Source organism: Lycium barbarum, chromosome 10 (assembly GCF_019175385.1).
Source record: "Lycium barbarum isolate Lr01 chromosome 10, ASM1917538v2, whole genome shotgun sequence".
In the NCBI taxonomy this organism is placed as follows: Eukaryota; Viridiplantae; Streptophyta; class Magnoliopsida; order Solanales; family Solanaceae; genus Lycium; species Lycium barbarum.
Window position 1 is genome coordinate 19,555,729 of NC_083346.1, and position 15,044 is coordinate 19,570,772.

Consider the following 15,044-nt stretch of genomic DNA (forward strand, 5'->3'; position numbering starts at 1 on the left):
TACCGTTGCTAGAGCAAATATATGCTTGACCACATTAAGATTGGTGTTTTAGAACCAGATGAAATGCTTGTTCTTATTCTACTTATGATGGGAGGGCACTTTTAAGTCATGGTTAACGAAAGATTAGGCTATTCTGGGTAATGAAAGACTATAGCCTCAAGTAGTTACTGATCAAAAGTAAGTCCTACCCAGTCGTTACAAATGTTTCTCGCAAAATGTGAATTGTGATCAAGAAATTAGGTGAATTCACATCATAGAACTTGGTAATTCAATGGTTGCTTACGCTAGTTCATTTTCTACTTTTCTATTGTTTCAACGGATTTCTATAATTATCTGTGCATTTGAGATAATCTCGTGTTTTTGTTCTCAACTGCAACTAGACAGAAAGAGTCACACTAAATTAACTAGCATTAGGCCAAATGAACAAATGATTGAACTAACTTCAATCTGCATAAGCAATCTCTCATACAAGAATGCATCATTGGCCTCGAGTTCTTCACCAGAAATATCAAGGCAGACGAAATGATGTAAAATTTTGCCAGTTACTAGCAACAGAACGACTGGAAGACCCTTCAAACCTCAAGCTCCTGAAACCAAGGAAAGAAAGACAACAATGAACAAGAAGAAAAAAAGAGATAGGAAATCCATCAAGGAGGCTGCCTTAAGAATTTCTCAAATATCTAGCAGTGAAACTGTGTGTTATGCATGAGCTATTCAACTTTTGCTAGCACATTTTACAGTATGCTTTTATGGATATGCTAAATCAATAAACATTACATAACTTAGTTATGCAGATTTAACTCTAGATGTTGTTTTTAGGCATCATAATTGAAAGAAAAAAAAAGGTAGTAGAGCAAATATACCCGCTGGTTGAGCTGTGAATCGCATGAGAAGCAAGGAGAATGTCTCTAATTAGTTGGAGTTCCTTGACAACATCCCCAATATCCATCCTTTCTCTCGGTGATTCAACCGAACATGCAACTCCAATCTGTATTATCGAGATCAAGCATTCCTGCGCTTGTTTCAAACTAGAATCTTCTGGATCTATAAGTCCTTCCTCCTCCTCTTGTTTTTCTCTGCTACTTCTAGGTAGAAGCATGGGGTCTACTATTTCATCAATTGTTTCAGGTAAAGCGATCTTAGCAAAATTGTGAAGAGTCAGCCCATCTTTGAACATGCTGTCAGTAGGTCTCTTTCCAGTAAACATCTCTAGCAAAAGGATCCCATAGCTGTACACATCACCAAACGCAGAAGCCTTACCTCCCATGCTGTACTCTGCCCAAAGAGGAAAGAAAACATGTAAAATCGATCTTAAAACTCTCTACTTTGAGAAAGAGATAATTACAGTCTAATGCCTTTCCGTGTTCTAATTTTCAAAATAGCCAACAAATGTATAGGTGTTATATATTAAGTATAAATATACATATAGTATACATATTGTTTACATAATATACATATAACGAGTGTATAGGTTTTGTATATTTTGGCTAGCGCCGATAATTAATTTTGACCGACAGGCCAAAAATGAAATAAAAAACCTTTGAGAAACCATTTAACAAGAATAATTATAAGGATGTATATCAACTTTGAAGTATCTAAAAAGCATGTGTAATGGAATCAGCAAGTTAACCAATGTTACCTGGTGCAGCATATCCAATTGAAATACTCGGATTAGGACGATATTTGCTCATGGCTTCTGAGAAAAACTTTGCTAAACCAAAATCAGCTACATGGGCAGTCATGTCAATGTCGAGAAGTATGTTCTCCGGCTTCAGATCACTGTGCAGAATTGGTTTGTGGCAATGGTGATGAAGATATTCCATTGCACAGGCCACATCAATAGAAATGTTTACTCTTTCAACTAGACCCAGTATCCTGACCTCATTATTTGAGGCATCCACTCCCGAAGTAGGATGCAACCAAATTTCTAAGCTCCCATTAGGCATATATTCGTATACTAAAGCTTTAAATTGATTACCTTCAAAATCACAAGTCGAACAGGCAGTATAGATCTTAGCAAGATTTTGATGCCTAATGTTTCTCAGGGCTTCACACTCAGCCATGAATCTCTTAAAAGCCCCTTGTTGGTCAATGTTTATCACCTTCACCGCAACCAATCTTTCATCTTGATCAAGTACCCCTTTGTAAACAGAACTATAGCTACCACTCCCAATCAAGTTGGCAGAAGAGAACCCATTCGTCGCTCTATATAGGCTGTCATAAGTAACCCTCAAAAGAAAACCCCCTGTGAGTGAAGATGTTAAAGAAGGCGAAGGCTCTCCCCTTGCCTTTCTTAACCGAAAGATTATGACTAAAGACATCATCAACACCAGTGCTAGAACTCCAGAAAGAAGAGGGATCATTAGCTTAATGCTGCTGGACTTATGTCTTCCCTTGGGTTCAGTGTTTGGACAAATTGGCAACTCGAGTTCTGATATACCCCCACAAAGTTTCTCATTCCCAGATATGGAGATTGCAGACGCATTTTTGAAAACACCTTCGGTTGGCAACTGACCTTCAAACTGGTTGAATGACAAATTCAATCTTTTTAAGGAAATCAGCTGTAAGGATCTTGGAATCTGACTGGATAAATTGTTGCGAGAAAGATCCAACTCTTCAAGACCTCTCAAAGAACTAAGGGATGAAGGAATTGTACCTTCAAAGAAGTTGCCGGCTAAAATAAGGCTCTCCAAAGTTACACAGTTACCTATGCTACTAGGAATTTTCCCAGACAACATGTTATTAGAAAAATTTAATCTCCTAAGATTGATGAGAGCTCCTATTTCAATCGGTAAAGGACCGGATAATTGATTGCCAGCAAGATTAAGAGAATTTGTTAAGGAAGACAGACTCATAACTCCATTTGGTATGGTACCACTTAGATGATTCTGAGAAAGGTCTAAATCTTGCAAGTACTGGAAGTTGCCAAAACTATTGGGAATGTTACCAGTTAACTCATTTTTTTCAAGATAAAGTGCATATAATCGAGTCATGTTAGATATAGAAGGTGGAATACTTCCTGAAAGTTTGTTTTCAGATAAATCCACTAACTGAAGCCTATGAAGATTGCCAATGAATTCAGGAATGCTACCGGAAAAATTATTCTTTTGCAAATGCAATTCAGTCAAGTTAACAAGATTTCCTATTCCTGAATGAATACTTCCAAATAGTTGATTACCTCCCAATCTTAGTGATAGAAGAGTTGTCGATAAATTTGCGATCGAATCAGGCAGCACACCTCCAAATTTGCAATCACTCAAATCCAGAACTTTCAAGTTTCTGCATCTACGCAAAGAATTGAAAAAACTCAAATCATCAATGGAATTTGATGCAAGAATCAGCCACCAAAGATTCGATAAGCCCCCAAAGTCAATCGACACTTTGCCAGTGAAATTACTACCATTTGCATCAAGTTTAACAAGATTTGAAGCATTAGACAATGACTTTGGAAGGGGTCCAGTAAACCAATTATGACCAATGTTTAGAACTTTCAATCTGGGAAGACTAAAACCAAAGTCAGATGGCAAAGTTCCATACAGCTGATTATGAGGGACTGTAAATATCTCAAGAGATGAAAGATTGAAAATTGCATCAGGCACCACACCAGATAACTTATTTACACCCAAACCAAGAAAGCTCAATGTCTTTAATTGGCCTAGAGAACTAGGAATTGTTCCTTTAAAACTGTTAACTGATAAAGAAAGGGATTTGATTGAGGAAAGATTACCTAAGGTTTCTGGGATTAGTCCACTAAGGTTGTTGTTATGAACATGAAATCTCTCAAGCTTTTGCAATAAGCCAAACTCTAATGGAATCTTTCCAGACAATTTGTTCCAACCAAAACTAAGTACAACAAGATTCGAACAACGAGAAAGATTTATCGGTATCTCTCCAGAAAATGAGTTATTAGTCAAATGAACATGCTTAAGCCTAAACAAACCACCAACCTGGGGTGGGATTTTTCCATGGAAATTGTTGAGCTCAAGGTTGAGAGCAGTGAGAAAAGTAAGATTTCCTATGTAAGGTGACAAAGTACCTATTAAGTTAAGTGATGACAAGTTCAGTTTAGTAACTCTTTGGTGAAGATGACCACAAGTGATACCTGTCCACTTGCAGAAATGGACTGAGTCATTCCATGAAGTGAAAGTACCATAAGGATCTTCAGTTATACCTGCTTTGATGGCAAGTAAAGCTTGCCTATCAGTTTCATTACCATTATGTAAAGTGAACATGCATGGTAGAAAGGTTAGGTAGAAAACAAAAGAATAGAGTGGCACTGGAATCTTGAAGTATAGAGAAAAAACCATAGTTCTTAGTTCTTACAGAAAGAAAAAACCAGTTGAACAGACAATAATGCACTCAAGTTTATTCTGTGGCTTTTTCGGAGAAAAGTTTTTTTTTTTTTATTCACTTAGCATTAATTAAAAGTATCTTCTGTTCATTCTTGGACTAAAAACAGAGAAATGTAAAATCTTGATGAGCCATCAGGCATTGGAAATTTACATGCATTTGTACCAACAGAGAATCAATTAACATGGTCCACTTTTCCTATTATGAGTGCAACAACTTCTGACCATTTCAAACACTGTTTTAGGTTCTTTTTTCTCAAGTTTTTGGTCAAAGTTCTTTTATTAAATGGCATAAAGAGACTATTGCAATATTCCATTTGAGATTATAGAGACATGAGAGGTTGCAGGCTTTTTCTTTCACTAGTATTCTGCTTTCTCCTCTAGACATGAACTTATTTCTATATTGGTCTGCCCCTAGTTGACCTAAAAAGTAAGCAACTTTGATTACAAAACCCTTTTTAGTACATATGGCTAATAAAAAGGGGAATTTGAGTAAAGAAGTGTGTGAAAATCTCTCGAGTATTATTTCCATATCTCTAGTAAGATACACTTTTGTTCCAATTTATATAACACTGTTTTCTTTTAAGTTTATTCTAAAAGAATGTCACATTTTTATATTTAGAAACAATTTAATGTTATGAGATGATTTATAACGATACAAATATCAAAGGCTTATTTTGGACCACAAATTTAAAAGTTTTTCTTTTTTTATTTCTTAAACTTTATGCCTAATCAAATGGTGTCACGTAAATTAGGACGGAGGGAATAATAATTATGTACTATTTGAAATAAAATAAGTCCCTATTTTAGACTCACTCACATCAAATGGCAAGAAAGACAAAATCTATCTCACTTCCCTCAGTCCTTACCCCTCTCTTGTCACTTCTCTTTCATGGTTTAGCTGTTTGCCATTGTACTAGGAGTAAATGGTTTCTTTATTTTACCCTTTTAGAGATTTTGATCCATTTATAATTTAATCATGTCAAGGAAGCAAAAATAAAAAAGGGAAAACAAGAAACTGAAACCAAAAATGGCAAATAAACATGGGATTAAGTTCTAGTAAGTATGGACAAATTGAATAGTGAACTAAAATGATTGTGTAGTGATTTAAGGGAAGATTAATTACGTAGTAATTAGTGAACCTAGTTGAAGATATGGGTGCATCAATAACCTTTGACATATATAATTGAGAAAGACGGAATTGAGATCTGTCTAATCAAGAATCTGATTCTTTTTCCTCCTTTTGCTCTCTGATTCTCTCTCAAATGGAGTGTCAATTTGTGTAGTCTTTACGTCCCAAATTACTGACGGTATTTGACTGAGCACGAAGTTTAAGAGAAAAAAAAAACTATTCAAATTTATGATCTGAAATAATTCATACAAAATTTTGGCAGCTATAAATCATCACGTTAAAGATAAAATGGGAAGTATAGAATTAAATTATTACTACATATTGAAATTGTCATTCTCTCTAGAACTAACTAAAATGAAAGAAGTATCACATAAATTGAAACAGGAAGAGTATTAAACTTTTGTGACTGGTCCAATGGCTCCAGTGGGTGCCTTAAATTACATTGATGATAGGGTAAATGAAAGAAATTAATAAGACAGTGAATAAGACATTACTGATTAATTTATATGTCAGCTCTGGTACAAAGGGTAAAGTGAAAAAAGAGATGAGTACCACATTACAATACCTCTAGTAAGAACCTTTTTAACTTGGAACAGTATTCAACTTGGAAACACAAATTGGAATGTGACAACAGGTATATCTTAAAATTTGGTTGGCTGAGAAGATCACTAGGATAGAGATTAGTGGAAAAGTGTCAAGTGAGGCGTGATAAAAAAAGTATAGCTATGAATGTTAACTTTTTTTCAAATTAAAATAACTTAACTATGTGTGAATTACTTCTAAAAACAAATGACGAACGTCAAATTTTCGACACCAAATTATGATACGTCTGCTACAGTAAATATTTAATAATTCAAAAAATGCAAGACATGCATTTTTCACACACATTTATCACATAATCATAGTTAAGTAATATGTATTTTGTTTAATATTTAATTATTAAGTTAATTTTATTGTTTGGGAATACACCCGATGCAGATAAGTTTTACCCGTCTACTACTATGTAAATTCTACATAGGAGATTTTGAAAAAGTTCCAGTCCCGTACTAACTTGTAGCTTTAAAACAACACTTTCGGATGTCATAAATTATTAGGCTAAAAGCTTGTTGACTTCCTTCACCAAATTTAATTAACGTGATTGAGTCGCATGTAGAAATTAAAGTAAAATGTTAATTAAGAAACAGTTTAAAATGTAGAAACTACATTAAATAATACGGTGAATTAGAAAATATTTTATTGTCGATAGAAAACAGTTTATTGTCTATATTGAACCTGGCTGGCTATATATTTACACAAATAGCCAGCAGCAAAATTTTCTTTTCCTAGCCGGTATACATAAATTATACACTGATTATACAAGGTCACACACATATTATACATCCCTCAGCTATTTTTAGTTTAAACAGTTGGATGGACGGCTTTAGGTTAATTTTTTCTTGGAAAATAAGCTTTGTATCTGCTTGGTCGCATGTTTGATTCCCTAAGTAGGATAGGACTTTAAAAACTTTAACAAGAACTTTACTGCAAATTAACAACATATTGAAGTGCATCAGCACGATCGAGAAAATTACAGCAATGTATATATGATCTTTTCCTCCTTAACTAATTACAAATAGTTCTATATTGTCATGCTCATAGCCATTGTTACTTAATTCTGTTCAGTGGAATTCTCTCACTTTGTCGCGCAACCCGTGCCACATGAGAGATCCTTTGAGGCATGGTCATTCCTCCGGAGACGATTATCTCTGCATTTTTTCGCTTCATTGTTAGAAACCCTTGAAAACAGTTCCGTAAAGAAAGCCGAAATTCAGTTGAAGCACTTACTAGTAGCTTGTTAAGATAACCTTACCATGGATAAGCTTATGTTGGCTTATTTTAGAAAGTTAGACAACTCACTAAATTAAGACACCATCAAGTAAGATGCATGCTTAGACCAGTCACCAAACTACTAGTACTAAAACCAGGAGGGACAAGTTAAAGGACGAGTTGACAAAAACCAGAGACGTACCAATGCCTTCGCGGATGGACATGTTTGGTCTTATAACATCATTGGCGTTAACCAGGAGTACATCACCAATGTACAAATGGTTCGTAGGGACAAAAACACTACACAATTCTTCATCCCCTTCATCTGTCTGCCATCCAGAATTAAAAGAGTCAATGTTGAATATCGATATCAGCCAAAAAAAATCATATAATGCTCTTTCTCGTGTTCTATTTTAGTCGTTCTTTCTGCTTCTAATCATTCATCTCTACCCATCACCCGAGAGAGAATATGAGGAGCTTATTTTTGAAAAAACATCAGTAGTTCATGACTTTTCAGTGTAAGCAGTTATGCATATTAAAAGAACAATTCAGCATTTATCAAATAAAAGGCATTCAGCATTTACGAGTCACTACAAGCAGGAAGGGCAAAAATATATACCACTAATACCTTGGGCGAAAATTAGATACCAGAGTATATGAACAAATAGATACAGAATTTAAGCTGAGGAGAAACTCAAATTGACTGCTTTTTCTAGTCTATTGTATAGCAGCAAAAGAAAATACGCATTTCTGAAAGTGATAAAGAAGATGGTTTTCCCTATTACAACATGTTATCATAACGGAAAAGTTGCTAAAGTGAACAAATACCTGAAGGGTGACTGATGATGTAATAAAACCAAAGGCATATTCACCCACACGGGGATGACGAATGATTGCCACTTCCTTAAAAGCAGTGGTGTTCTGGTCTGTAGATTATATACGAATGAAAAGTTAGTATCAGGAACAAAAAGTAATAAGAAAATGCAGCAAAAGCAAAATACTCAATGAAGCAACCTCAACTCTCAAAATAAAGAATTTATTTAGTCTTGAAAGCACAAAAATTGTATTTTCTGTCTTGATGGTCCTGATCCCCATACTTTTTGACACTCTTTTTAATTGAAATGGAAGTCCAGTACACCACATGAAAGTTAATTTCAGATTTCACATTCTTACGTCGCAGCTCTGAAATTCATGTAACTCCTCCATTTGAGATTATCCTTCCTTTTTCTTTCGTTGCTATCTACCTTTTCGTGATGAAAAGAAGAAAGTGATAGTAACATATACTGTAAACTATTAAAAATAAGGCGGTTCTCCACAATCCTTACTGAAAAAACCATCCCCACCCCACCCCACCCCCCCTCCCCAAAAAATCCCCTTTCTGACTCGGGATGATAGTAGCAACAGATGGGTCCGGAAGTGAATTAGCCATCTGTAGCACTCTTTGCCTTGTCCCGTAACACTTGTCCCGTAACAAACAGAAGGTAAGTTTCATTTCCTCTCCGTTTTCACTTCAGAAGAAGAAAAATTTGTAGCTTTACCTGGAGATACTGCAGAACTTATCTGCTTTGAGGCCGAGTATAAGTGTCTGACAAATGGCATTCGCTTAATAATCCATTCCCCAATCCAGAAAACAGTAGCACCCAGCCAAGACGAAACAAAAACCCCAACTAAGAATACAAAAACAAGAGATGTGACAAATCCTAGTCCTGCAACAACAACAAATGTCCCAAAGGTCAGGAAACCTGGCCAATATATAATGGACATAACATTATCTAATACAACAAGGAAGGTGGACAGCACAAAAGCCATGCCATGGAAAACATGAGATTTACCAATTGTGTATGAAACGACGAAAGATAACCAGTGATGACATATTAGATATTCGATGAAAACGAATAGGCATCCACTACTTCCTCACAAGTGAGGCATTTACAACTCAGGAAAAGAATAGTGTATTTACATGTATGCTGATACAAACGTCACAGTTCTAAAAGCAAAGCACAATTCATACAAATTAGTCAGAGAATTTTCTGGCAATTGGAACCATGCTCCCCTCTGTTGATCAGCAGCAACAGCTGGATAATGGTTCAAAAAAAAGTATATTTTATTTTCTTATCTTTTAGATGAAATAGTGATAACACAATGTTATGTATTGAGGGGAAAGAGAAAGCAACCACAACTAATCTGAGGCTATTCACTCCTTGCACTTCTAGTATTGTTAGGTCAACCACGAGCATCTTACTTATATAGCTGGATATAGTTGGTTGTATGCTGAAAGCCATATCCTTTTGAAGCCGCTGACTGAACTCCTCAGTTACCAGAAACAAATCTTACTCCCCTCTCTACTAGTATGAAACAGAAATAATCAAAATTGACAAGAACCACCAAAGACAAGACAAAAAATGAATCATCAAAGCTTCTCTTTGCTGATAGTGCTCTGGCTCTTCACCACAGTCCAAATAAAGAGAGTTTATAATTCCTTTCTTACTTTTCTCCTCGGCACAAGGAGATAGTAACTTTATACATGTTTACAAAAAGATGCATGCAGCTGATAAGTTTAAACACATAGAACAATTTGCAATATTATCTTAGAATGATAAAATATCTGAAAATATAATATGAGATGAGGCATAGATATGTAGGAGTACGGAACTATTAAGTACCAAGTATCAACAAGCTGGATAGATCACCTCAATACAGAAAACTAACTGCAATCAAATTCTAGAAAGTGGAAAGTTGAACTTACCAAATATGTCAATGCCAAGTTGTTCATATAGTGGACTGAAGAAACCATCAACAAACTGAATAAACCACCAAGTCACAAAGAATGTAACTGCTACAGGGAAGAGAACCACACTGTAATTCCGAATTTTGGAGTAGTTAGGGTTTCAAAGATAGCAAAACCTATTAAAATTGGTAAAGCAACAGAAGAGAAAAGCAATTACCATCCAGTCATAAACTTCTTTGATACCCAGCTTTGAAGAAAATAACAGCAAGCCTGAAAAAAGGGGTGTGAAAAACCATTAAGATATATGCAAGTAAACTACTTAAAGGAATATGTATAGAGAGAAATACTTAAATATGTCCTTTTATCAGATTCTCACTATACATACACAAAAAGCAAAATAAGTTCCAGACTGAAAATATATTGGAGTGGAGTTGGTATTAAAAGGATTAAAATATACTGCTCAAGTGACTAATAAACAGTTACCCTCTAAAGAGCCTGGATTTTCTAAATTATTTGTTCTCGTGTTGACCACTTGTTTTCCAGTTTGAAGATTCTTTTCTGGATTCAGGTTATCCTGAAAGCTATTACAAATTCTTCAAAATAACCAGATAAGCATATGTAGAATATATATTCGTACATTGGGTAGGAAAAGGACTAGTGAATACACTGCTAAACTCTCCAAAGAGCCTGAATTTTCTTAAAGGATTTAGTTTGACTTGACCACTTGTTTTTCCAGTTTGAACTTCTCTTCTGGATTCAAGTTTTGTTGAAAGATCTTTAAATTTCTCATATAAATATTCCCAATGTAAAATGAAACCGATTAAGAAGCTAAAGAATTTCTAACAATAATATCTTTCTATCACATCAATTGCAAACCCAGAACACAAGAATGTACATTTTAAGTGCATAGATTGATGCTAAATTAACCAGTTTTACCCCGACCAAAATAACCAACTCTACTTCCCATAAGTAGATAAGATAACAAATTTATGACTTTGATCATATCAAAATTAACCATTTCGTTACAAAAATGCCCATTTTCACATTCGGATAATTAGAATGTATCTTTCTGTGCATAAATTGACTTTAATTAATCGATAACCCCACCACCAAGTAAAAATAAAACACGAAATCACCACATTGTACTTGAGCAGATAAGATGAAAAAAATATCAAAATCCTATCAGATCCTGTTGACTTCATATTCGCCAGACACTTAAGGTGTGTTTGGTATGAAGGAAAATGTATTCTTGGGAAACTTGTGAATTTTTTACTTATCTTCTAGTGTCGGGTAAGCAAGAAAATATTAGTCTCTCCGTTTGACTTATGGGCAACAGTAATTCCCTCTAAAACATCACAAATTACACTAGCAGCCAAAAAAAAAAAAAGACAGCTTGAAATAATTACGAATAAAACTGACCTAGCGGGTAGAAGAATTGGGTGAAGAGGGAGGTGATTTGGGGGAATAAAACACAAGTACCCATTTCACATTCATTTCTATTTCCCATATTTTCGAAATACCGGCCACCTCCTACTAGCAACAGGTAATAGGTAAACATAATCGAAGAAGAAATGGCTTTAAGGCGTGGATAAATCGACTTTCCTTAAAAAGATATTGCCCGTGTACATATTGGGAAAAATACAAGCAATTCCCTTCAGGATACGACAAAGCCCGTGTTATACATACGGATTTTTCTATATGCTACTTCAAGAGTGTCCTTATATTTATAAGATTAGAAGATGACTCTTCAGAATAGTCGTGCCCTTTCATGAACAGATGCGTCTATCCAATTGAAAAACCTCTTATATTACAAACTATCTAACTTTGTCCACCAATGCTAAGGACAGATGGGAAAAAATCACCTAGTGTTTTTGTCTCTATTGGTATTTTAACGGAGACCTCACTGTTCTCAACCCAATTTCTTGACATCTAGGCCACACCCTTGGGTGCAACAAGAATACACTTCCTATAGCAAACATCGAATACTCTTTTTGTTTACCCTTTTCTTTATAATTGCCATTTGATTTATGGGCAACAGTAAATTCCCTCTGACCCCTAGGTAGGGTAGGAATAAGGTCTGCATACTCTCTTCCCTCTCCCGAACCGATTTCACTAGGTATGTTGTTGTAGTAAATTCCCACTAAAACATCACAATATACACGAGCAGCCAAAAAAAAAAAAAAAAAAAACAACTCTAAATAATTACTAGAAAGAAAACAGACCTTGCGGGTAGAAGAATTGGGGGACTCAGGAGGTGATTTGGCGGGGTCTTCAGGATCTTCTTCTTCAACTTGACTAAGTGGTACTGAAGTTGGATCTTTCTCTTCCGCCATTTTTGGGCTTTCTTCTCTAGATCTCAGCAAGAAATAGACAAGACTTGCTTACAAACAGCAGCACTGAGACAGATGAGATTAGTTGGGAAAGCTTGGGATTTAAGACACAAATTGAAAGAAAGAGACTCGTGATTTGTGTGAGGTGTAAGTGTGACTACCTTTTTCGCTTTGTATACTTATAGCCCGTTTGGATTGGCTTACAGCTTAAAGCTGTTTGCAGCTTATAAGCTGAAAAAAATAAGTTGGGGTAGTCCAACTTATTTTTTTTGGCTTATAAGCTGTTTTCAGCTTATAAGCTGCTTTAGATAAACTAAGTCAAATGGGTCCAATTATTTTTTTGAGCTTATTTTAAGCATAAAATGACTTTAAGCTGGCCAGCCAAACACTCAAAAAAGCTGAAATCAGCTTATAAGCCAACTTATAAGCCAATCCAAACGGGCTCAGAAATGAAGTCTGACAAAATATAAAAAGGATACTTCTTCAATTTTACAATAATTTTCAGTGTTTGACTAGAAAAATCTTTTGTAGATAGGCTAAGTAGGCATTTGGTCATAGACAATTAAATATTTTTCACTTTATTTATAAAATTTGAAGATGGAGTTGTGTCTAATTTATTGTTTTTGCAAAGAATATTTGGTTGTTTGAATGTTCTAAAAGTGAAAACAGAATTTTAAGTGTTTTTCAAATTGTAAGTACATCTTAAAGTTGTATTTGAAATTTTTAAAGTCAAATGCTGATTTTCAAATAAAGTAAGATAAAATCTTGATAAAAATGAATACTTCTCATGGCCAAACGGGCCCAAAATAATATCAAACGTACTTAAGAGTTATGGCTTGATTGTTGGTTTGAGTTATGTTGTAGGTACTTATTAGTAATAATAATGTAGAAATTAGTTATGTGGAGTTTAGTTATTCATGTATTACTAATTTCTCATTATTTATTTTATCTTTTACCCTAATAATACATATATCACTTATAACATATACGTATATTATTTATGTAGCTAGGATTGTAAAACGATAATCAAACATCATACTTGGCGTACAAAATTTTATACAAAGTAACTGAAAAGCTACCAAACATGATATTAGCTATGCTACTTTTAATACATGAATAACTCTCTTCCTAACCAACAAGTCATCAACCAAAGGATCCAATTAATGAGTTTTAACATGCAAAGTCAATTTCTAATAGAATAAATATAGAGCCTCTTTGGATGGGCTAAAAAAAATAAGTTGGGTAGTCTAACTTATTTTAGCTTATAAGCTGCTTTAGATAAGCTAAATCAAATGAGCTCAATTATTTTTTTGAGCTTATTTTAAGCACAAAATGACTTTAAGCTGGTCAGTCAAACACTCAAAAAAGTTTAAAACAACTTATAAGCAACTTATAAACAACTTATAAGCCAATCCAAATGGGCTCATAATCTATTGAGAGTTTTAGAGTAAAAAAAAAAAGTCTGTAAATGGACCCTGAAAAGCATAATTGGGAGTGGTGATTGGCACTTGATTGTCAAGGTGTACGTTACTTGAATTCAAAGCGATAGATCAACTTAAACATTCTTTTAGTAGCTTGCGAGGGACATGGAAAAAAATTTATTCCAACACCTAATATTAAAATCAAACTAGAAAATTTTAATAGATCCGTTAGTTGGCTATTCGAACTTTTACTTTATTGGTGTGGGTTTAATTCCCCACCTTCTAATCCCTACCCTAATTTTAAAAGAAGAAAAAAAAATTACATCAGACAAATAATTAAAATACAAATATTTTTATCATATAATTATATTAATTTTATTACTATAAGTTAATATAAATATCAAGTATGAGTAAAGTTTTATGGCGGGCAGGAATGTGGGGCGGGGCTTCCAAGGCTGCGAGTAGGGCTGTTCACGGTTTTGGTTAAAACTAAAACCAAATCGAAAATTTAACCAAATCGAATAAAAAAATCGACATTCGGTTTGGTTTGGTTTGATTTGGTTTTAAATTTTAAAAACCGATAATATTTGGTTTGGTTATGGTTATATTAAAAAATAACCGAATAAATAACCGAACCAAACCGATAAATTATATACATAAATTTTATAATTATTTATATGTATAATATTAGTTTTTCATAAATAATTATAAATATTTTATACCTTTTAATCATTAATTTGATTTATGGTCTACTTATTTCACATGATTGTTTAAGACCCGTGTTTTTAAGAATATGTTCAAGCCCATGTCTTTTAACTCTTTAAGTGTTAAGCGTAAATCTACTAATAGAAGCTCATGTTAGAGTCTAATGTCTTTAACTTAAATTTTTAGCTTTTCTTTGTCAGTCATTTGATTTTAGGTTGTTTCTTCTTCTTTTTTCGAATTTATACCTTTCTTTTTTTCTTGTCTGAATGGGTCCTAAACTTCTAATATTTTTCATATGAAAAGGATAAAGGTTGTAGATTTGGAGGTTCCTATAGAAGATACTTCGGTAACATCAGCATTTGCTGCAACTCAAGCACATGGTAATGTCCTAATACTTCTTCCGTGGATAATCCTCCTAAAAAACAGAAAAGAACAACTCCTTGTAGTCGAGACCCTAGCCTTGGAGATAATGATAGAAAAACATCTGAAGTTTGGGATCATTACAGAAAGTTTTTTTAATAAAATGGGACAATTGAGGACAAAATGCAAGTGCTGCCCCAAAGTTTGGGATCA

At 34.3% G+C, this 15,044-nt stretch overlaps 2 protein-coding genes across 3 annotated transcripts; both read right to left on the reverse strand.

The window, feature by feature from the left end:
* Nucleotides 1–256: 256 nt before the first annotated feature.
* Nucleotides 257–4,695, reverse strand: LOC132614566 (putative receptor-like protein kinase At3g47110). Of its 2 annotated transcripts, XM_060329035.1 has the most exons (4): nt 3,179–4,692; nt 1,640–2,656; nt 864–1,275; nt 257–587 (listed from the first exon to the last, which is right to left on the reverse strand). In XM_060329035.1, exons 1-4 carry the CDS (start codon nt 4,305–4,307, stop codon nt 509–511), a joined length of 2,637 nt encoding a protein of 878 aa, XP_060185018.1. In that variant the 5' UTR covers nt 4,308–4,692; the 3' UTR covers nt 257–508. The 2 variants fall into 2 exon arrangements, with proteins under 2 accessions (XP_060185018.1, XP_060185017.1); XM_060329034.1 differs by having other exon boundaries at nt 1,640–4,695.
* A 2,303-nt stretch (nt 4,696–6,998) lies between these two features.
* LOC132614987 (protein LIKE COV 2-like) lies at nt 6,999–12,523 on the reverse strand. Its single transcript, XM_060329541.1, has 7 exons — nt 12,238–12,523; nt 10,233–10,285; nt 10,034–10,143; nt 8,826–8,993; nt 8,116–8,213; nt 7,490–7,616; nt 6,999–7,226 (listed from the first exon to the last, which is right to left on the reverse strand). Exons 1-7 carry the CDS (start codon nt 12,346–12,348, stop codon nt 7,126–7,128), a joined length of 768 nt encoding a protein of 255 aa, XP_060185524.1. The 5' UTR covers nt 12,349–12,523; the 3' UTR covers nt 6,999–7,125.
* Between the last annotated feature and the right edge of the window lie 2,521 nt (nt 12,524–15,044).